Source organism: Sceloporus occidentalis, unplaced genomic scaffold, assembly GCF_023333645.1.
Source record: "Sceloporus occidentalis isolate IW3139 unplaced genomic scaffold, rSceOcc1.0.p SCAF_25, whole genome shotgun sequence".
NCBI lineage: Eukaryota > Metazoa > Chordata > Lepidosauria > Squamata > Phrynosomatidae > Sceloporus > Sceloporus occidentalis.
Window position 1 is genome coordinate 5,699,898 of NW_028317005.1, and position 24,620 is coordinate 5,724,517.

Consider the following 24,620-nt stretch of genomic DNA (forward strand, 5'->3'; position numbering starts at 1 on the left):
CAAGCAAGGTGTCAAAAAATGTGACCATGAGATGCAAACCGGGCATTTCCTTTTTTTAAAAAAAATGCTCTTTTGATGCAGTAATGGTTCCTGATTTGTTCTTAAATCTTTTACACAGTCATGATTGATTACCGAGAAGTAATGTTATAACAGACTGTACTGTAACTATTATTTAAAGGGACTTGTTTATGTTTATGTACGGTACATACTATGATGCTTTAGCAGAGAAGTCCACTTACATTTCTGTGGTGTTCCCCCTTAGCAAAATCCCCCTATATGAATTTGCCTTTTCCTCACAGCTATTTTCCAAGAAGGAGTTGAACACATCGTTCGCGCGTGATGTACTTACTGTTCCTCCAGTTACCCCCAGTGCTGGCTCGTGAACTCTGCAGATTAGGTCTACTCAGACCTTTGTGTGCATGTGCTGAAAGTGCTCCGATGGGAACAATTTTCCGCTATTGTCTTGCTGCTTGAAGAATCATTGGCTACAGGTTTGTTTTTTGCTGTTTTTTATAGTATTGCATTACTCTTTACTGGGGCTGTCAGCGACATTAAACTGTCCCTTTAAAGGGGCACTTTAATGCATATGATAGCTGTGTGGTCGCTTTAAATTTTCATAGTGTCCCTCCTACAAATGCATGTAGGAGTCTGCTGATGTTTTAATGCAGGACATGTGTTTTGCTGGACACATCTCCGTGCACTTACCGGACATTGGTATATCAACTTTAATATGCATTCTTCTTTTGTGGGACTATCAGGGAGAGGAAGGTGATACTTTATTAAACACCTTATTTAAGGTGTCCCATTGTAAAAACCCAATGCTTGTGTTGCCTGTATACATACCCCACTATATACACTGTGGTCATCATGATCAGTAATTGTTTTAGAAAAATAAAGACAACAGTAAACAAAACAAATGCAATAGCTAAGTTGTTCAACACAAGTAAATGCACGTTACATAAAGTAAATGTAAGAAAAAGAACAAAAAGGTATCATTGTACAACATACCCTAAATTGATGCGTTCCACGTTAGCCTGGATGCGCCTGGGGATTAGAGTGAGGTACCTAAAAGTACAGTGAACCTCTGTTGGAACGTAACAGGCACATGATTTGGGACATGCTGCGCTTCTGTTGGGAAGAATTGTAAGCCATAGGATCATAAGGAAACCAAGATGACAAGGATGAGTTCCACATAGTGCTTCCATCCTTATGGGCTGTCTTAGAGGACCATCCCCCAGTAGAATCTACAAAGCAACAGACCAAACATAAAACTGTCTTCTGTTACCTAAAAATAACAAATCATTATATAATACATAAAAAAATAGCAAAAAAATGCATTTTTATCTTAAACTATGTGGGGGGGGGGGTTGTGGACATATGGATAGTGTATTGGGATCTTCTAAAATATTTGATAATCTGTCTACAGTACTGCACATTGTAAGTACAGGTAAGTGAGATGACTGTAGTGGGATACAAGTTGAGCCAGGGCCGAGCCAAACCCAGCTTGACTTGTCAAGTCAGCCAATGTTCTGATTGTCACACCATAACAGCTGGACTAAAACTACAGCACTTCTCGTTTTGACGAGCCAATGCTAGCCTTGGTTCTTGAAGTCTAATGCTTGAATTTTCATCTCCAAAAACTACACTCCATGGTGCATTGGTAAAGGCACATTCTCATCATAACCAGAGAAGATAGTCCAAACAAGAACGGTCAAATTGTGCCACACACGGTGCTTCTGTCTCGTTTATACATCATTCGTGTAACCGATATCTGCAGTAACTATTATACCAGCTACTCGTAACATCTAAAACACGTTTCATCGATTAACGTTCATAAATTGTGCATGAATCATTTTTTGCCAAAGAACACGTCAACCCTCTTGTAGCCAAGTAACAATTCCAAAGAAAATGAACTGTTTCAAGTGGATGGATAGTGTTGGCAAGTTAAAATTCCAAGAAGAAAATGCTGATATCATTTAATAGCTTTTCCCTTTCCCTTCTCTGCAGAACTGGATTCCAGTAGTGTTTTAAGTTTTTTTCCTCTCTTTTCTGTGGTTTAAGAAAAACATGAAGCATTTGGATGTGTTATGCTGGGATTGGTGGCAGAGAGCCACCACTGAACAGTGTTTTGGTTGGTAACGATTGTCAAGGGAATGTGATTTTGCCAATGCTTACTGTATGTGATAATGTATATAATATGTGATGAATTATTGTGTGTCAACATGGGTTTATAACCTGATCACTCTTAGTAAAGTGGTATAAATTGAATACATTGCCGATGATTTACATATTTTAGAATGACCTAATCAGACTTCTGACTTTTCACATTTTCTTGACTGGCCAACATCCCCTGTGTGTTACAGTTGCTGTTGCTGGCTGAGCATGTTGGGAATTATATATCACAAATGATTTTGTGCAAGGGGTTTCCTATTCTTTTAGAGAAGTGTGGAAAGGTAATTGTTAATATTACTTTATTACAATCCCTTCATAAGTTGAGTTATGATTGCTCAGTAGGAGCCTTCTATGTTACTTGCACTGTCTGTTTAAATAGCACATGTGGAATAGCTTACTGAAGATACCTTAAAGAAACCAAAATCCTTGCTTTGTAATTTAATGGAACCTGACAAACAGTGTTTATAGCATAAATTATATTATGGTAGCAGACATGGCATACAAGAAACAAACAAGTTATGTGTTGAAATTGAACCTTAACTGTTATAGATTACCCACTCCAATGAAGAATAATTAGCTTTGCTTGCAAATATACTATTTATATAAACTCTTTAAAATGCCTAAAATGCATTGTTTCAAAATGTTGCTTTGAAAACAAATAAACATGCACATCATTAAGATGAAGATCCTGCAATGCAGTACCAACAGTAGTTAATACATGAATATACTTCCTTATTAATGCTTGCTACTCAATGATCAATGGATTTTCAAATGCTATTAAGGGATACACACTCATGTAAGACATGCATTTACAATGTGGGATATAGGGATGTTACAAAGCAATAATACACCTTGTGGTTTAAGTAAAAGCAAAAGATACCTGCACTTGTCCTTTGAAGGTCCCTTCTTCTCACAGTTTCCTTGCAACCAAGCACCAATGCAATGTGCACAGGTCAGGTACTTAGTCCTCACATATGATCCATAAAAAGAGGTCAAGTGAATCAAGAGAGCAGTAATAAGTCTTGTCTGTTACAATAGATACAGAAATCCTTATCTTGCTGGTGATGTCCACACCACATTAATTCATAAATGAATTAAAGTCCCTAAAATGTGCAACTTGTGAGTCATTCATGCGCAGTTTGAATTGATCCAGGATTTGTTATAGTATTTGGCAAATGCATAACATCTGGCTTCTTCAGTGTATCCACAGTCTTTTGCTACAAGCAACATGCGTTCAAAAGTCTCTTGCAGAGTTTCTTCTGTTGCTTGGGGCAGTTCTGCTCCTTACAGGTCTTTCTCCATCTGTTCCTAGTAAAAAGTAGAAGTTGCTTTCTATCTCTTTATATATTTTAGGAATTCCTTTCCTGAGTCATCTGTCTGTGTCTCCCCTCTGCCCCCTGCAGTCTCACTGAACATTAAATAGAGCTACTGAGTGGCTTGAATGGAGCAGCAGTGAACAAAAAGTGTGCACTATCCTTCCCAGTGTGAAAAAGAATAACAGAGTTAAAACAGCATAGCACAGCATGTCATCCATATCCAACTGACCAAATTTCACTAGTCCATTTTATGAAAATTCTCAATATCACCGGAACTTAAAATACAAAAAAACACATCAGTTTAGAAATAGATATATTTGTTCTGATTTACTAAAATATTTGTCTACCCAGTAACATCAGTTATTTTTTTAGATTATGGTGGTATGATAATGTATGATAGCTCCTAAACGTGTCTAAAATAGCTGTTAACTTAATGGATTTATCATCTAAATCCCCTGACTTCACATGCCAACTATGGTTTTTTTCTCACTAATAATTCACCTTTTGCCCTTATTTACCCAATATTAGTTTGCGATATCTTAATGGAAACCATCAGTCTGTGGACATACATATAGGATAACAAAAACTGTAGATATTATCAGCACTATGCATGTGTTTTTAACGTTGTGACTATTAATTATCCAGCTACCATTAAAATATCCACTGATAGGTGGGGGAAGACGGAATAAGATTAATGTGATGGATCCACATGGTAGCCTTACGCTGTAAATCTCTTGTGAGCTGAGTAGTGAGTATGAAAATGGCAAGTGACTGCTACCTCCACTGAAATGAACAGCTGTGGGGTGCTTCCCACGCCACCCTTGCAGCCCAATAAATCTATCATTTGTTTCACTAGGAAAGTGTATATATACTACCGGTATTTCTCGCTATGGGCATTATTATTTATCGTTTTATATAGCACCATCAGATTCCGCAGCACTTTACAAAGGGTAGACAGGACATAACAATTAGTATGTAACATATCAAGATGACATACAGAAACAACAGGTCAGGAGGGCCCTGCTCAAATGAGCTTGCACTCTAGAGGGAGTTAGGGTGTATTACACAAGAGGTAAGTGCATTGCTAGGGATGGACCAGCCACACTAGTAAAAAGTATTGCCGGTAAGGGACATGCTATGGTTTTGGTTTACTTGCTTACATACGGTATTTGGGAAAACAAATTGCAAATGCACCTGCATTAGGGCCACCTTTATCTAAGTAAGAGATACAGACACACCTATGTTTGTTCTCCTCCAAACCCATTAAAGTTTTTGCACTTAGTGTGGTGCCAGAGCTAGACACATATGCATAATGGATAATCACACCAGTTCCATGCTTGGGCAGGGTAATGGCTGTGCCCCTGACTTAGGAGGGACTCCATAGTGCCACTGCTTACTGCTCAGTGTCTCTTAGTGTCTTCAGTGCAACTAATAAACTAGAAAAATGTAACACATTTTACTCATCCAAAGTTCAGTCTGCATCTGGAAACATCTGGCTAACCCTCAACAGAAATTGTATGGCAGCGGATACAGGCCATAAGAAACTTCCACCTGCTTCATGTCTGCTCACATGTAATGTAAATCATACAGTGGTAAAACGCTACTCATCCTCTGGTTATGGTTGTTCCTAAGATTGTGCAGTCAGCCCTTGTTGGCCTCTCTTGGATGGGAAGGTTTTACCAAGAGAATATGCGATCTCAGGGCTATCTCACAATGATAAGTCGTTTGAACAGGGGCTGCTGTGTAATATTAAGCCAGCAGCCCCACCATGAACTGAGATCCTGATGTAACACTACAGACAGCTGCCGGACTGTTGGAATAGAGTGCAGATGTTACATCTTGCAGTGTCCATAGGGTCCTGCCTCTGGCGCTCAAAAATTAAAGGTATACATATTCTAACGCTTTTCGGTGCTTAGTAACATGCTATACTCAACCTCCTGGAACTAAAACGAATGAAACTTTTCTAACTCCCTTTGGCAGGGGGACAATTGCCCACTTTGTGGGTATTTAGACAACTGTAGCATGTACATAGCTTTCACATGAGGTGTGCTTTTGTTTGTTTGGGCTTTACCTAATGTAATCTTTAGTGGTCAAGGAGTGGTATATCTGAATGTAGCATCTAGAATGGCCAGTGACCTCTAGTAAAAGTAGGCAAGGACTCTGTGTATCAAATATCTGTGCTATTGGAGATGCAAATGAATATTGGCTTGTGGGACATAACAATACCTGGAAGAAACCGGATAGCTGGAAACATAGTTTTTATTAGACTTGGGCACCAAGTCTTCGTGCTCGTCTTCGGGGGAAAAAAAATCTTCGTATTCCGCGAATATTCGCCTGTTCCCGTCTTCTCTTCGGGCGAATATTCGTGGACATTCTTCGTGTTCGTTTTTTCTTCGTTTTTGCCGGTTAAGGGGTTAATACGGGGTTAATGCAGCTCTGGCGCCAGGAGTTTAAATGTACGTATGAGCAACTCTATTGGTCGTCAGCAGGGGCAGACGAGCCCCCTGCTGGCGACCAATAGGGTCGCTCGTACAGACTGTTAACTCCTGGTGCCGTAACTTACCCGGCACATCCCACTGGTCTCCCTCCCTGTTCAATTAGTTAAATGTCCGTACGAGCGACTTTATTGGTCGCTCGTACGGACATTTAACCCGGCACAGACTAACTAATTGAACAGGGAGGGAGACCAGTGGGATGTGCCGGGTAAGTTGCAGCATTGAGGTTTTAAAACCCCAATGCTGCAACTTACCCTGCAGATGCCACTGGTCTCCCTCCCTGTTCAATTAGTTAAAGACCAGTGGCATCTGCAGGGTAAGTTGCAGCATTGGGGTTTTAAAACCCCAATGCTGCAACTTACCCGGCACATCCCACTGGACTCCCTCCCTGTTCAATTAGTTAAATTTCCGTACGAGCGACCAATAAAGTCGCTCGTACGGACATTTAACTAAATGAACAGGGAGGGAGACCAGTGGGATGAGCCTATTGGTCACCTGCAGGGTCTTCCTCTGGCATCAACCAATTGGTTGATGCCAGAGGAGGTCCCTGTAGGCGACCAATAGGCTCATTCGCACTGCCCTATAACCCGTGACGGCGAACCTGCGGATTTCCACTTCCGGGAACTGCCGCGAAGACAAGGTAAGTTAGAAGGGGGGGAAAGAATGGTAGACGAAGACGATCACGAAGGTCTTCGTCTTCGCCTACGTTTTACCGCCTCTGTCTTCTCTTCGGCATGTCTTCGGAACGAACACGAAAACGCACTCTTCGTGTTCGTTTTCATGTTCGCCCGAAGACAAATGCACAAGTCTAGTTTTTATTTTACTTCATTTATTCTTACTCTCCCAAATGATTTGTGAAAAAGACTTAATAATTCCCAAATAGTTAATTTTGTACAACTGTTGAACAAATTGGTCCAGTCAGCTATAAGTGTCCAGGAGAGAGTAATCTATTAAACTATGATGAGCGTTTCTTCTTCACACCAAAAACTTTATTAGAATGTTTGATTTACGATTGTCTATTAGGTCTATTTTACTGTTGTATTTGAGCCTGCTTTCTCCAGTAAGTCATACATGTGTGTCTGATCATGGGACATGGTCTCGCTTTGATTATGTTTCACAGAAGTGACATTTACAATGATATAAAGACTTGTCAGCTTTCTGATGTGGTTTTTAAAAGCTTTTTGTATGTTTCACATATGGCTTTTTCCTCTTACATACCAAACTGTTTTAATCATAGAAGAGCAGTCTGTTTGTATTCCTTAGATTAAAATATGCGGTAGTAGACTTTAACTAAAAGAGATATCTGTTGTTTGAAATTAGTTGATTCTATAAGAAGTATTGTAAATCATGAAATAAAACCAGAGAGAGAAGAAAATATTAGACTTGTGCATTCGGGTTTGTACACATTTTAATTTTAACAAAAGTTGCCAATTTTGTTAATTCGTACAAATGTCTAAAAACGAGGAGGGACCTCCAACGAAACAAAAACAAAGCAGAGAGCTCAGAATTTTAGTTTGCATTTTGTTGTTTTTTTCCACTCAGTTTGTTGGCAGAAAAATGAATGGACGAAAAACAAAACAAAAAATTTGTCTGAATCATTTTTGGTCTATGTGGACAATGTGGACAATACACATCAGCAGATCCATCATTTGGATATATCATAATATTAAAAGTGTCCGCTTTTGTGTCACATGACAAATTAGTGGTGCCAAAATTTATATAGCCATTCAACATGATTAATACAAGTTTTGAGCATTCAATATAGTACCAGAAATTATACTTCTTATGCTGCATTTAGTTATTAAAATAATTCATTCAGGTGGAACAGAACCTTTAAAGGGACAGTCCAGGACTTCCATCTTGGCAACATGCTCCCTTCAAACGCTCCTATCCTTCAGGCTCAATTCACAACAAATTGTGTCAAGGATAAAGCCCTGTATCCAATAGTGGGCTCATTTCTGTGATTTCATGCTGCCAAGGCGTGCTCCTGGCGACCACCAGCCATAGCCCTGTAGCCCAACTGAGGCTTTTGGCACAATAACAGTGAGAGCTATCGGACCCCTTAGAGTCTCATATGAGGCACCCGGGTGACCTTGTAGACCCATGCGGCCCCCAATCAGTCATTTATGGTCAGGTTTTAAGCACAGCACAACTCTAGCTACCAGCTAATAAGCACCAAGGCCCACCCAAAGCTCACAGAGGGGGCAATATTGAAGTTAAATATGCTACACCTCGGTCATCCGGCACAATGCTGTCAGAGAATCTCTCAAAGTGATTGCTGGAGAACGGAAGACCTCTCCATAACACAGACATTTCACCTCATGCAAAATGTATTAATTTATTACAGCTCCCTACACTTCACGGTTCACAACCCCTCCCTAGTGCAAGACTCTCCAAAACCCGTGTATACACAAAGATGCCCAAGGCTGTACCAGTAACCCTTACCATGTAGGCACATGCCGACACCATTCTCGCGGGCAAAAGGTAACCGCAAATAGGATACACTGGATGTAATTTCGCAGTAAGGTCTGGTCTTAAACATTATCCTACGTCCCAAAACCCATAGTGATATACCCACATACTAAGAACAAGCCATGAAGTGGAGGCAAGACTGAGAGAGGGATGAAAGAGGGAGACCTACTCATCAACACTTAAGAGTCAAGCAGCAGAAAATCTCCAACTACAAATCATGAGTCCTCTACAGCTTTTGTACAGCTAAACCTCCAAACCTCCAGCAGTCCATAGATTCCTTATCTCTCTCCTGTGCTGGTTCACCGGATGATGCCTCCAATTTTTTGATCTGCTGATCTATCCAACATATAATACTTGCCTTGGCTCGGTCGACATAGTTTCGGTCACTACAGTTTAGTTTTGACACAATTGTGTTATTATCACTGTTATTTTGTATTACTTTGTATTTTATCACAATACCTAACCCAGCTGTGCTTTTCTATACCTTTGCTGAAGAAGAATACATCCAGGCAGTGGACACAACACCCACATAGCTTTCAAAGCGCATATGTGATCACAGCTCTCTACTCATAACCTACTTGTTTGGTGTTTTTTTGGTGTACTGACTTTAGTCAATGATGGAGTAGTCATACCTCCAGCTAAAACTCTTTGTCAAACTTAATTTGCTAATGTGTCAAGGACAATCCAAGGACACAACACGCATACAAATCCAACAAGACTGCAACATATATAAATGATCTCAGTTTATATCATGTTTAAAGGAAATTCTTATCAAGCTCATTTAAGACATGCTAGAACAAGCTCAGATGTAAGCTGGACAAGTAGCATAACATTTTGTATTACATTTTTAAAGTCATTAACACACATCATTCTACCTTTTGTATTCTATCCATAATAAAAATGCAATAAATAAGAGTACTCTTGTAATATTTGTATACAGCATGGCACATTGGTTCTGGTAATTAAATCAGAGTTTAACAGATGGTAATGCTCTAATATGCAATGGTTAATAGCTGGCTGTTCAAAGATGGATGAGTCATACTTGCTACTAATAAAACAGGAATAGGCTCTCGTCATGGCTAATTTGTAATCACTTTGTGATAATTGATGAGGGTACTTTTTTGTACTTTAATACAATATTTACAAAAACTGAGATTTAACAATTAGGAATGGAAATTATAAACCTTTAGCCCTATTCAAGTACAATAGAGCCATTTCCTCAGAACTCCTTTGCTTCTAGTTAAAACAAAGTCTGTTTTGAATTAGTGCATTTCTTCTGTCCATATCTCAACCACTAACTTTCGAGTATGGAAATACCTTAAATTAATTGAAATGGCACTGGGCTCTGTAATGTTGAAACACACTTATATACGTAACAAGCAGTATCTATTTGAGGTCTGATTAGAAGACGACCCCGATTAGAAGACGAGGGGTATTTTTCAGAGCATTTGCTCTGAAAAAAACCTCGTCTTATCATCGAACAAATACGGTATATGGCGGTAATATTGCAGTAAGAGGTAGTGAAAAAAAATGACAATGACAAAAAGCTTGTGATATATATATATATATATATATATATATATATATAATCCTGCTTTATCAGTGGTGAGATGTGGCAGACAATGCCAAGTAGAAACCCATAGCAAAGTAGTTGTTAAAATATAGCTTGAGGTTACAGATAGAATTGCATATAAAATCAATTCACCTTAAATCAGTCAAGAGATAAGACGGGATAGGAGATTTGGAAAACAAAATTAGTCTCTATGCAGATGATGTCTTTATTTCCCTATATGATCCAGTAAATTCTCTAAAAATATTAATGGGAGAAATCTCAATCTTTAGTAGAATATCTAATTATAAACTTAATACAACGAAGACACAAGCTACCTTGGTAGACATTCCTGAACCTATTAGGACCCAACTGGAGGAAGTTTGGGGTACGAAAAAAATAGAATATCTAGGTATTATAATTCCAATTAAAATTTCTAATATTATTGAGAACAACAAAAGTAAATTACGTGACAAATTATTAAAACATATAGCGGAAGGGGCTATTTGTATCATGGCTAGGGAGAATGAATATGGTTGTATTTATGATACCAGTTAGACTTCCGATGCATTGGATACAAACATTTCAACATAATATAGAAAGATTTATTTGGGCAGGGAAAAAACCCAGGATTTCAAAGAAAACATTATATGCGAGTAAAAGAAATGGTGGTTTTAATGTCCCAAAATTGGGGAGATATGTCCAAGCTAGTATGTTAACTCACATCTTAAAATTACAATATAAATCTAGTCACAATGAAGCATGGTTCCTCATAGAACAAGAAATAATTGGGATGACCAACTTAGAATGCCTTTTATGGCAGCGTCATGATAAATCAATTAAAATTACTAAAGTTCTCCCTATTACAATTAAAAGTACAATGGAATTTTGGAATACATTCAAACGTAGTATAGGCATGAAAAATAAAATCATACCTACAGCCCCATTAGAAATACTTCAGGTTAATATTCCCCAGCTGAGTCTTAGAAATTGGAGCGGATCTAGAAATAAACAAATTAAAGATATATTACATCTAGGAGACCTAAAATCGTTTCAACAACTCTCTGGGGAGTTTAACTATGGTAATACAGAAACTTATAATGTACTAAGAATTAGATATTATTTAAGGTCAAATTTATATTTCGGTAATACATCTAAAATGAGTTGCCAGTTTAATGAAATGTTTACCCTCGAGTTAACCCCCAAATGTTTAAAGAGGTGTTATTTATTAATGGAGGAAATTGAATCCCCAAATTGTACTAATGTAATGTATAAATGGCATCAGGACCTTAATATTCAATCAGACAAATCCCAATGAATAAACAGCCTAGTAGAAATAAATAAAATCTTCCATTGTCTAAACATGATTGAAACACACTATAAAATCATGTTCCGATGGTATTTGACTCCAACCAAATTAGCTAAATATCACCAAAAATATTCTCCAATATGTTGGAGATGTAATAAGGAACAAGGAACCTTCAGACATATATGGTGGGATTGCAGTCAGATCCTACATTCTTGGAAGGATCTATCTGTATTAATATCCAAAATTATTGATAAAGATATCAATTTGACACCAGATAAAGCATTATTGCATTTAGGTATGTCTAACTTAACATTTAACCAAAGATCCTTAGTAATACAATGCTTCATGGCTATGAAGATATGTATCGTGAGGAAATGGCAACAAAAAACAATAATATCTATTGAATCTGTAATTACTCAAATAAAGTACCAATGCTTGATGGAACAAGGCTTCTTTCAAGCACAACAAAGAATACATAAATTTAATAAGATTTGGAAACCCTGGCTGAATAAATATCCAACTACATAAATTAAAAAAAAAAAAAAGAGAAATGTATAAAAACTGGTAATAGAAATGTTGTAGTTTGCTACATAATAGATTTTGAGCTCCTTTTGAGTATGGCTGGTGTGAATGTTAGTGTGAATAGGAGGCCTAAAAACTACCTGATAACTTAGGCTCTTTTTTGATATTATGTGATGTCGTGATTTTTTCCGAAGTGACACCACGAGATAATCTCAACTGTTTTTTTTTTGTAAATATACATATGTAAAATGGTGTACATGTATGTATAATCTGTTGTCAATGAATCACGACTTCCCATTTTGTATTTTATATATGTCTGTACACTTACGTTTGTGATAATAAAATAAATAAATAAATAAATAAAAAATAAAAAGAGATAAGACGGGAGAAAAGATCCAAAGAAGACATGTTCTATAAAGTAGATGGCTAAAGTTCTAGAATTAATGATTCAATGATTCAATGACAAGACTAAAGTGTTATTTTCAACAAGGGTAACATTTTTCATTTAATTTCATCTAGACTTATGCTAAAAGAAGACACCATCAAGAAAAAAAAAACATCAGCAAGTACATTTAACCGGTGCTGACACAGTAACTGTTTTAAGTTGTGTGAACAATATACTTCAATCAACAGAAGAGATTCTTGTTTCTAGTTTGAGTTGGCTGAGATCCTAGACTTATTCTGGGATCTCAGCCAACTCAAATTAGAAACACTAGTCACAGTTTATGAAAGAAATCCAGTGAGCTGCAAGACAAAATAACTAAATGTTTCTTAGGTATCTTAGGAAAAGTATTTATTGCCTCTCAGGAAGTCTGGTTTGGGTTCACAGAGATAAAAGATTCCTTCAGTAAGTGAACCCATATTCTGCCGATTCCAGGATCAAACTGGAAAGTCCAAAATAAAATAGAATAAACTAAATTAAGATAAAAAGACCATACACTGTTTGGTATACAAGATACATTTATGACTGTTAAAATGGAGAAATGTTGCATTAGGTAAACACCAACTTGAACATTCTGGCCAAACTTTAAAAAGGACAAAGATGCACAATACATTTAGTTTCCTTTTTTAATATTGCTAAAGTAAAGGGTACCATGGCACAGTTTATGAATATATTATTTAGATTTCACATAATTTTTTTTATTACAAGATCTAGGCTGTCTCTCTGTAGTGTTATAAATATCTTGTTACTAAAAAATAGTCCACTGAGGGATTATGTTAAACAACATACAGGGATCCCTTTTTTCTTTCCATAAAATATTTATGCAACCAAATTTAATGAAAACCAGACTTTCAGAGAACATATCTGTGAAGAACCTATGTCTGATCTTCACTGTTATTATTATTATTATATTTATTTGTACCGTTTGAATGTGCCTTCAAAGAGACGATCCTATAATCTGGCTGGGGCTCTTAATCAGCCAACACAGCCCTGTCTGCCCAGACGGCACCCGCACTACAGGGGGGATAACACAGGTGGGGGAACCCATTGTATCCCTTAATCCCCTCACCTGATACATCCCCTGTATACCGATGGGATTTGTGAGGGGATGTGGCTGATGGGATTTGTGAGGGGATGTGGCTGATAGGATTGGGGGTTGGGTTCGGTGCACAGTGAATGTAGATTGTATATAAGTTCTGTGTGTTTGTAATAAAGGGAGTTCTGTTTTTAACCTCAAAGCATGAAGTCCTGTCTCATGATTGAGGGAAGTGCTGGTCTGTGACTGCTTTCTTCGGACAGCCACAGCGTGTCCGCTTACTGGGAGAGGGAAGGAGCTGACGGGCGGATGTGTCCAGTCTGGGGCACAGGACGATCCGTCACATTGGTGGCAGCGGTGGGATTGCTTCTTAGTCCGAGGGACACTTACTTTCTACCGGGATTAACCGACAGGACGGCAGACTTCGGTCGCCTTGACGAGGACATGGATGTGGTATCAGAATTCCAGGGGCTGCTGCGGGTCATCCTCTCCTGCTACACCACTGCCCTGCCTACAGAACAATACCAGAACCTGAGGCAAGTGGTTCGACGGTCAGTATGGCAGAGGGCTGTTATACGCCGGGGTCAGTGTCTTCCAAGCTCCGAACAAAAGATTAGAGACCAGCGGGAACTACGGATGTCTTTCCTGGGACAGCAACCCCAGGAGCAATGGGTATCCGAATTGGACAAGCTGGTCCAACAGGAGGTAGAGCTGGAAGATCACTATAGGGCTCTGCAGTGGTATACAGAGCAAGCATATTGGGGAACTGCGAAAGAATGTTCTCCAGAGGGCTATGACTTCGGTGGCCTGGGATTATTATGGGATAGTCTTCAGGAGGATCCGGACTTCGGCAGCACAGCGGAGTGGCGGATTGAGGACATCCGGGATTTCAGGGAGTGGGACCTCCCAGATGCACTAGAACTTAAAGGTGATTTAGACTTTTTAATTACACAGGAGTGGGAACTGGAGAAGGCGTATAAAAAACTGTTCGAACGCGTTCAACAGAATGCCCCAGTGTCCAGGGATTGTGTGGATTTTGTGGATGTGATTGAGTGGTCAGCTGAGGATGTTGACCCAGGCGGGGTGGATGGGACTGTGGTCTCCACCCCTGAGTCACAGGGATGCTGGACAGCTAATCCAGATCCAATACTGGAGCTGCGCGACTTTACACCACAACCAGAGACTGGGGATTTATTTGATTTATTGTCTGAGGATGTTAACCCAAGAGGGGTGGATAACACTGCAGTCTCCACACCTGGGTCCTCAGAATGCTGGGCAGTCTGCCCAGATCTCTTAGTCCCAGCTGAAGAGCTGGCAACAGGGCAGAGCGCTGCTGGCTTCTGCCCCACACCTGCAATCACTACAGGGATCCAGGGAGATGCGGCAGCCGGCCCTTATCCCCAGCGGCAGCTCACATGTCCGGGAGCGGAGGAAGCGGCCCTCCCTCCCCAGCGGCAGGCCGACCCACAAGATGCCCTAACCCCAGCTGAAGTGCTGGCAACAGGGCAGAGCATCGCTGGCCTCTGCCCAGCACCTACCAAAGCTGCAGGAATTCAGGGAGATACAGCGGCCGACCCGCCCCCCCAGCAGAAGCAGGGAGGTGGAACAGCCGGTCCATCTCCCCAGCGGCAGAACCTAATTCTGGGACCGGATCAACCTGAACTCCCTCCTCAACGGCAGCAGGAGCACCAGGGAGGGGATGCAGGAGGCATCCCTCCCCAGCGGTACCCGGGAGATGGCGCAGCTGGCCCATCTTCCCAGCAGCAGCAGGAGCAACAATTTTGGGAGGGCATTAATGGACCAAATAAACTGACTGACTACGGAGTCAACCCGTTTGGGGTCTCATCCTATGTCAGTCCAATTCGGAGGGGGAAGAATTGTGACGGAAGCCTCCATCACTGGGGCCACTGGAGAAGCCTGACTGCCAGCCTCCTCCCTATTGACTATGGGCCCTGGGTTTGTAGAGACTTCTGTGGCTACCCCCAGCAGTATCATCTCATCACTGAGGGGATTATCTCCAGCAGACAGCCAGGATCTGCCACCAGGGAGTGACCACCATTCTTTGATGTTTAATGTTGTATAAATCAGTCACCCCCCCCCACACCTATTGTATTGTTAATCCCGTTACTGCCCCTGTTGTCTCTGGCAGATTAAGGGGGCGGTTTGTGTCCCAATATCTTGTTTTATGTTAATGTGTGTTTTGCTGGATATATCCAGTCCTGTGTGTCCAAAATAAATCAGTCTTCGTTTGGTTTTACCCTACACTGAGTCTCGGCTAGTGACTGGGGAACCGGGGAAAGTGTGTTGTCCCAGGCTAAGGGAGCACAAGACAGCGGAGGTAGTCGGTCGGACTAGCCAGCTCCGTGACATTATTGTGACGGAAGCCTCCATCACTGGGGCCACTGGAGAAGCCTGACTGCCAGCCTCCTCCCTATTGACTATGGGCCCTGGGTTTGTAGAGACTTCTGTGGCTACCCCCAGCAGTATCTTCTCATCACTGAGGGGATTATCTCCAGCAGACAGCCAGGATCTGCCACCAGGGAGTGACCACCATTCTTTGATGTTTAATGTTGTATAAATCAGTCACCCCCCCCACACCTATTGTATTGTTAATCCCGTTACTGCCCCTGTTGTCTCTGGCAGATTAAGGGGGCGGTTTGTGTCCCAATATCTTGTTTTATGTTAATGTGTGTTTTGCTGGATATATCCAGTCCTGTGTGTCCAAAATAAATCAGTCTTCGTTTGGTTTTACCCTACACTGAGTCTCGGCTAGTGACTGGGGAACCGGGGAAAGTGTGTTGTCCCAGGCTAAGGGAGCACAAGACAGGGGAGGTAGTCGGTCGGACTAGCCAGCTCCGTGACATTGGTGGCAGCGGTGGGATCTACTCCTTCCAGACCAGAGCGGACCAAAGCAACTAGCCGCAGAACAAAGTTATACCCTGGCGAGGAAGAGCCAAACGGATCCACAGATGGAGTGGATTGAACAGTCACCGGGATGCGGGGTGACTTGGAGGGGAGATGAGACCCTCGAATCGGAGACTCCAGTATGGGAGTTTGATAGACGGACCCGAGCCCGGCTCGTGGGATGGAGAGCGGCCCTAGAAAAGTGGAGCGCCCACCAAGGTACACATCTGCCCACCCTAGAACAACGAATCAGGGACCAGGTGAATGGGAGGCTCTACTTGTTCGGGGGACCTGCGTCTCCAGGTGAGGTTGCAGAGCTAGAGAAGCTGATCCGACAGGAGATTGGGCTCGAAGAGGAGTACCGAGCCATATACTGGGAAGCCCGAGGCCCACAGCGAAAATCCAGAAAGCCCCATTCTCCGGAAGGGATGGATGTTGGCGGGCCTGGCCTGTTGTGGGAGGCATTCGAGGAAAGGGATGTCTTTGGCAATGGCAACATGGACCGATGGTGGGACATTAGTGACAAGCGCCGGAGAGCCCTGCCGCCCACTGCAACAAGTGAACTCAGCCAAGACCTTGAGAGACTAGTAGACAGAGAATGGTGCCTTGAGGCAGAATACTTGGCGCTGTTCGAGGGGCGCTACGCCCTGCAGTGTGAGCCAACAGATGTCACAGAGCGAGCTCCGGAGGCCGCTCACTGTAATTGGCAAGCCTCCGGACTTGAAGGTTCAGCCACTCTGCCCCTGGTATTGCAGCCAGAGCCCAAAGAGGTGAAAGTGGGCAATCACTTTTGGGAGGAAGTCTTCCGGGCGATTATGGACCGCATGCAGTCGCCGGAATTTGAGGCAGCAGTCTATGGGTTTCCACTAGAGGCGGCAGAAGCGCCAACAACAGGGCAGAGGGACGCTGTTCTCTGCCCAGCACCATGCGCCCCTCCTGCTCCGGCTGAAGCGCCGGCAGCGGGGCAGAGTGCCACTGGCCTCTGCCCCCCCCACAGTGAAAGGTCCCTGCCTGCTAGCAGGGACCCACCAGAGCAGTGCGACGCGATCCTCTGCCCAGCACCGCAAAATGCCAGACCGGCAGAAGAGCCGGCCACGGGGCAGAGTGCTGCTGGCCTCTGCTCATCCCCCAGCACAGTGTACCCGCCGGCTAACGAGGACCAACCAGAAGTGCTGGCACCCGGAGAGAGAGTCGCTGACCTCTGTCCTGCACCAGCAATCCTCGCTCTGGCTGAAACGCCAGCAACAGGGCAGAGTGCTGCTGGCCTCTGCCCGCCCCACAGCGAAGGGTCCCAACCTGCTAGCATGGAACCACCAGCGGAAGAGCTGGCCACAAGGCAGGGTGACGCTGTTCTCTGCCCAGCAACGTTCCCTGCACCAGCAGAAGCACTGGCAACCGGGCAGAGCGTCACTGACCTCTGTCCTGCACCAGCAATCCTCGCTCTGGCTGAAACGCCGGCAACAGGGCAGAGTGCTGCTGGCCTCTGCCCGCCCCACAGCGAAGGGTCCCCACCTGCTAGCAGGGAACCACCAGCGGAAGCGCTGGCTACAAGGCAGAGTGATGCTGTTCTCTGCCCAGCACCGTTCCCTGCACCAGCAGAAGCACTGGCAACCGGGCAGAGAGTCGCTGACCTCTGCCCTGCACTGCTTACACCCCCATTATCTGGCGCTCCCCAGCACGAGCATCCGGGAGGGGGCGCAGACGGCGACCCTCCCCAGCGGCTGTCACCAATTATGGGAGGAAGGGAAACCGGCACTCCTCCCCAGCGGCATGGTCCAGTGGGCAAAACGAGCCCCAGCTCGGAGAGCCAGGTAGGGGTAAGTGAAACTGCTGCTGCTTTGGAGTGGGCTCTTGTTGTTTGGGTGGGGGAATGTGGAGCTGACTCGGGACAAGCCCGTAGTCAGGGTAACCATGGGAGGGTTCCATCAGGTTGGGAGGGAGCCGAGTCTGGGCTGAGTGCCCAGAGGGGAAAGGAAGCCCTGGAGAAAGGTCTCCCATGCCTGCAGAGGAGACTAAAGAGGGCTGCCCACTGGAGAGGCTTCTGGGCTGGCCTCTTACCCTTTGACTACGGGCCAGGCCTAGGAGCCCGGGTGACCGACATGGGGCTGCCAGGGTGCCCCAGAAGCCGCACGCCCGCTCTCCCTACCCCGCAGGACTAGAGACAGTAGAGGCCCGGTCATCCCCAAGCCGATCCGTTAGGGATCTGGCTGTGTCTGCCGGACGTTTGCACAAGAGGGGAGTAATGTGAAGAACCTATGTCTGATCTTCACTGTTATTATTATTATTATATTTATTTGTACCGTTTGAATGTGCCTTCAAAGAGACGATCCTATAATCTGGCTGGGGCTCTTAATCAGCCAACACAGCCCTGTCTGCCCAGACGGCACCCGCACTACAGGGGGGATAACACAGGTGGGGGAACCCATTGTATCCCTTAATCCCCTCACCTGATACATCCCCTGTATACCGATGGGATTTGTGAGGGGATGTGGCTGATGGGATTTGTGAGGGGATGTGGCTGATAGGATTGGGGGTTGGGTTCGGTGCACAGTGAATGTAGATTGTATATAAGTTCTGTGTGTTTGTAATAAAGGGAGTTCTGTTTTTAACCTCAAAGCATGAAGTCCTGTCTCATGATTGAGGGAAGTGCTGGTCTGTGACTGCTTTCTTCGGACAGCCACAGCGTGTCCGCTTACTGGGAGAGGGAAGGAGCTGACGGGCGGATGTGTCCAGTCTGGGGCACAGGACGATCCGTCACAATATCAAAAGAGGTGTATTACTTTTCTCAGATTCCTATTCAATTATATAATTTTGTAACACATAAAAAACATGCAGTTGGAGATTTTATGTGCACTTTTGCTTTTAAGGAGTATTCCACCTAAACAACTATTTATTTTAATTTCCATTATTCCCAGGTCTCCTCATATGCATGAACATATTTTTATGAATGGAGATACTGCTTCATATTCTAGTCAGTTGATTTTCACTGGTACTTAGCGGCACGCTAATGTGAATCGCCGCCAAAATTGCGGTGCTTTCGGTTATGTTCTCTGCCTCAATTGGAGAGGTGCGTCACAGAAAGCATTTTGTTTGAAGTTCACTCTAAGTTATATCCAGTTTTCCAATTGGGTGTGAGGACATCAACGAAAGCACCACAATTTTGCCCTAAGGTGAATTTCTGCCATAAAAGTGGCGCTTGTTATGACCCCCCCCCCCAATGAAAGACAAAAGATAAAACAGAGAAGATGAAACAAATAAAATATAAGATAACGAAGATGCGAAAGTTGAAGCAAAGGCGGGAGGCAGAAAAGTAGGGAAACATTTAGAGAGTGTGAGAGAGTGTAACAGAGTGACTGAAAGGGCTCGTTAATTTCAGACAAAAATGTGGAGCTCTTTGCTTGAATTTCATCTAAGATAAATATACACATATTGTACCACAGCACTAAAGGGGTTAAAAATATGCACACAACAACATTGCTCTTAAGCATTGAAACAGTTAAACATACACAGAAGTTTTTCACTGTGGTATTGAAGAGGTTAAACACACACACATACACACACTAAAGCAGTCTGACCTTTGCTTTTGAAGCTTAGCCTTACCAGCATCCCTCAATGATTATGGGAAAGCCTCCAGGGACTGCGGAAGCCCCAGTTATACCCCTGGTTAAAATTGCAACTCTCATGCCATCTCTCACTTGAGATAAGAATAAATCCTTCTTGGAATTCACTTGGTAATAAAAGAAGTACTAAGAAGAGATATTACAACATTATAGCATTGCTTTGAATGAACTCTAAATTGCTCTTCTTTGTGGTTTCGCTAAATAGTTTGTGATTCTGCTTTGTGCCAACATTGTATTTTGTCTTACTAAGTTCTTCTTGTTGAAAGAGATATCACTACAGTGTACTTGGCCGTTGCTAATTCCCTAATCTGTAATTAAAATACTGTAACCTTTTTTAACTAATTCACTGCTTAACCAATAACCATCATATCAATAAAATATTTTAGGCATGGATGAGATTGTGTTAGATCTAAATTATAAACACAGAAATTCCCTGAATACTACAGTACAGATTTTTCAGAATGAAACATGCTAAAAAAAAAATAATAATAGTTTTTCTTTATTTATTGACAGTTGGGCCTGGAAGACAGTCACCCATTTACAAGCTTTGCAGAAAATTAACATTACCAGGCAATAAAACTTCCAGGGCACAAATTCAGAACATGATCACTAACTGCATATTTACACTTTTTAAATTTAGAAAGCGTATCTCATAATCACAGCCCTGCCCTGAGTGCTCTTTACACTTCCAAACTACTGTAGGTGTAATAGGATAAAAAGAAAACTTTAGTTAAATGCTTAAGAGGGATTAAATTATCACCGATATACAGTAATTTGCCTGTCTACATATGTGTACGGTGCTTTCTACAGTGAGTTAAGCTTCTTTAAAATGCATTGTAGATTGTAAACAATAGGCATGAAACAAATCTATCAATTAAATAGGGTTTGCAGTACATCCTATATGTGACAAGAACCTGTATTTTTGCTGATTTTAATTAGAGAAAAATACATTCTTACAGTAATGGTGTCCAAAATATAAAAAAGTCAGGGATCAAATAAAATATTGTGGTCTGGAAGCAGGAATTTCAACTAAGGGGACTATTGACTGAACCATGGTATGTGAATTAATTGAAACTAAACCCATGAACAATTTGTGACTTGAATTTAATTAATGGTATTGTTTTGCGTGCTTCCATGTTTTCATGGGCATATGTTTTCACACATTCAAGATATTTTTAAAGCAGCCAACTATATTTCTGATATCCCTCATCACTCTCTGTTCAGCCGACTTCACCAAAGTTTTTTTGTGTGTTAAATCTAGTAATCTGGGCACAATCCTTTTGAAAATATATTGGAGGTTTTAAATGCAAATTTAAGACCTATCACACTTTTTGGGCCAAGAAGCACAATGTGACTTGGCAACTTTTTTCCCCTATAAAGATGGAATTTCACATTTCACCTCACTCCTTAAATTAAATCTTCTGCTTTCTCATTATGATGCCAATAACCTGTGTTTTTTTTTCATGTTTATATGTTGCAGATGTTACTTTCATGATTACATCTATGACTGCAATTTAGGGGAAACTAGAATATCTAGAATATTTCCTTTGATTTCAACATAGAAATGCCTAAATAGCAGTATGTTCATGTTTCTTCAAAAATTATGTATTGCAAGGAAAAAGGAAACTGAAACTACATCCACATACTTAATGTGAAAACCTAACATGTCAATATAAAGTAGAAAAGGCTCATCACCTCATCTGCAACAACACCAGTCCCCTCAACCGACTCATTTCTCTCTTGACATTGAATTCATTATTGTCACAGTTCAATCCTACATGCCAGGTTCCTATATTTATTCTTTTTATGGTGTTGTTTCCACTTGCAGCCTCTAGTGGCCACTCTTCTGGGTGTGGGACTCTGTCTTCATTAATATTGTCATCTGGGCCTTGTTATCTGGTGCTTTAAATACCTGCTGATTTCATCATACAGGGCCTTTGCATTGTGTGAGTTGCAGCCTTCAGTTCTGACTCTGTCATTGGCCCCTGACCTGTTACTGTTAGCATTATCCTGTTCATATCCAGCAGTGTGCCCTGTCCAAGGGCCATCGTGCTGTGGGCCCTGCGGAAGGGCCATCTTGCTGTACCCCCTACCCGAGGGCCATCCTGCCATGCCCTATGCATGAGAGTCATCCTGCTGTGTGCCCAGCATCCTGTCCATGGGCTATCCAGCCACAGCACCCTGCCTGTGGGCTATCCAGTCACAGGGACCTGTCCATGCGCTATCCAGCCACAGTGCCCTGTCCATGTGCTATCTAGCCCCAGCACCCTATCTAGCCCCAGCACCATATGGGCTATCCAGCCTGTGTTATCCACCTGGCCTAGTCGCAGTCCTATCTTCGTGCATCCATTTCTAACTGCTTTGATCTGTCTGTGCTTTCTGGTCAGTAATTATGCATTGCGGGGTACACACAAGTGTCCTTGGTATCCCCTGTATCTATGCTCCTCCTTGTGACAATTAGAACTTGTTTTTAAAACAATTGATCTTCCCTTGCTACACTTTCCACTATACTAAAAAAAACAACATAAACACAAGAAGCTTTAATGCGCCTTTTAGTCCATAACAGTAGAAGCTCTTGGGCTTATTTGCTAAAGTCATATGCGTGACTTTAAGACATTGACAGCAAATGTTCATACTTTGCAGTTTTCACTGGATGTGTCATGGAACTGCTCATATAAATGAGATTATAGACTAAATAGTTTATACTCATAAGGCTTATGATATCAGCATTAACTATCTGCTACTTTATTGCAACAGGGATTTCTTAAGGCCACGCTTACCAACTGTGCTCCAGATTAAGTATCCAATCATATCACCCTATGAAAAACATTTGAAAGATGAACTAAACAGGAAGAAAAGATCAAGGGGTCCTCTTCCATGGTGGGCAAGTCTAGAGAAAAAAATATACTTCTTTTCAACAGTTAGGGCTAGTAGATTGATCTGGTCACATGAGTTTATAAAAAAAAATCCAATGTGGTTTTATGTAAAACTGTAAAATTATATTTTCTTGGTAACAGAATCAAGATCAAGCCTCAAACTGATTTTCCATAACATAAATATTTCATTTATCACATTATGCATTCAAGTACTGTGTGGATCAAATATTCCCACTAAGAAAGTATATGGTTTTGGAATTTAAGGAAACAGAATAACTTTCAGTCTCCAAATGTAAGATTAGACAGTATCTAGGGTTACATTAAAAGTCTAAAATCAACTTTAATTTTTTTGTCGCTGGGTGTCCATTTGCTCTTGTAGTCAACATCATATGGAAGGCCTTTAACCCATGGTGCATTTCTGTTATAACATAGACATGTTTATTGTCTCCAAAACACAGCTATACTTTGCCTCTGTAGGGAAGGATCTGTAATTTTGTACTAAATAGATTGCAGATGCGTTACCATGGCTACCATTAGTGGGTCTTCTATTTAACCCTGAAGTATCTGCAGTATCAAAGGTTCTGGTTGAGATAAAGTTTAAAATATAAAAGGGATTTATGTATTAAAACATTAGAGCTTTATTAACTGTTTAACTATCCAGCAGTTTTTGTGGTAACTGGAAAAGGCCTGTACGCATTGTGACAAAATGTAATTTAGAACCTTAAAAACATCTCCTAGGATAAAATGTAAGCACAGAAAACATGTAATAGCAGAATTTAAAATCCTGGTACTAACATATAAGGCCCTCCATAATACTGCTCCTCCATACATTTCTGCCCTCATAAGCAAATACTTTCCTATTCCATCCTTACGTTCTTCCCATGGGCTAAGGCTCTCCTCCTCACTTATCACCTCTTCCTTTTCCCTTCTACAAGATTTCACTCGGGCTGCCCCATATCTCTGGAATCTACTTCCACCGAACCTTCAGCTTTCTCCCTCCCTCCCAACATTCAAGAAACATCTAAAAACCCACTTCTTCAGAGAAGCTGCACCATCTTAGCTGCTAGAACTTCCTTGTCATCGATACAACCACCACACTACCTCTCACCCTTTCTCTATGCCTTATGTTTGTCACCCCATTCCCTCAAGATTGTAAGCTTGCGAGCAGGGCTCTCTCCACCAAATGTATCGGTTTGTCTTAGTCTGTCAATTCTTGTCTTGTCATACCCCTTGAATATATGTATTGTATTAAGCGCTGCGTAAATTGTGTGCGCTATATAAATAAAAGATAATAATAATAATAATAATAATAATAAAAAAGAAACCGGACCAGCCTAGTCCTTTTAAACATTCATGATTAGACCAGGTTCACCTGCAGGAGTTTCACTGATCGGTAAAAATCCTGGTCTGGACTTTTAAAAAACATCCCCCTGCTCTCCGACAACTCTGCCCCAGGGACCCATAAAAACAATTTGCAAGTCTCATTAGCCATGCTTTAATTAACTTGAATAGCAACTATCCCTCCCTGGGGTTTTAATTTTCTTGGTAAAAGCAAATAGAATTTGCCAAAGCAGGCCTTACAGCCTTTGCATCCACCGCTATACCACACTTTTTTGGTCAATATTTTTTGTCCTCGTGATACGCCACTTTACCATCTTTTCAGGACCAAGGTGTGGACATTCACACTGCTCTATTGATTCATATTTGGTGAACTGAATAATCAATAAAAGAATATTTTGACAACACTTTGCAGGTCTTGGAATAGACTGACAAGGAGCCATAGTTTTTTTGTAAACACTCTTTAAATAAATAAATGTCTTTCTCCTACAATGAAACATGTAATTCGGGCATATTTCCTTATCTTACAATGTGTCCACTTTATTATCATTCGGTTGATGTAACGGTCT

General features: G+C 41.8%; 1 protein-coding gene across 1 annotated transcript in view; it reads right to left on the reverse strand.

Moving 5' to 3' along the window:
• Positions 1-24,620, reverse strand: part of LOC149300304 (immunoglobulin superfamily member 10-like) — a 56,234-nt gene that overhangs the window by 16,134 nt on the left and 15,480 nt on the right. The window contains exon 5 of the mRNA XM_089485292.1: positions 1,009-1,128. Coding sequence (XP_089341418.1) covers positions 1,009-1,128 — 120 coding nt within the window. The remainder of the gene's footprint in view (positions 1-1,008; positions 1,129-24,620) is intronic.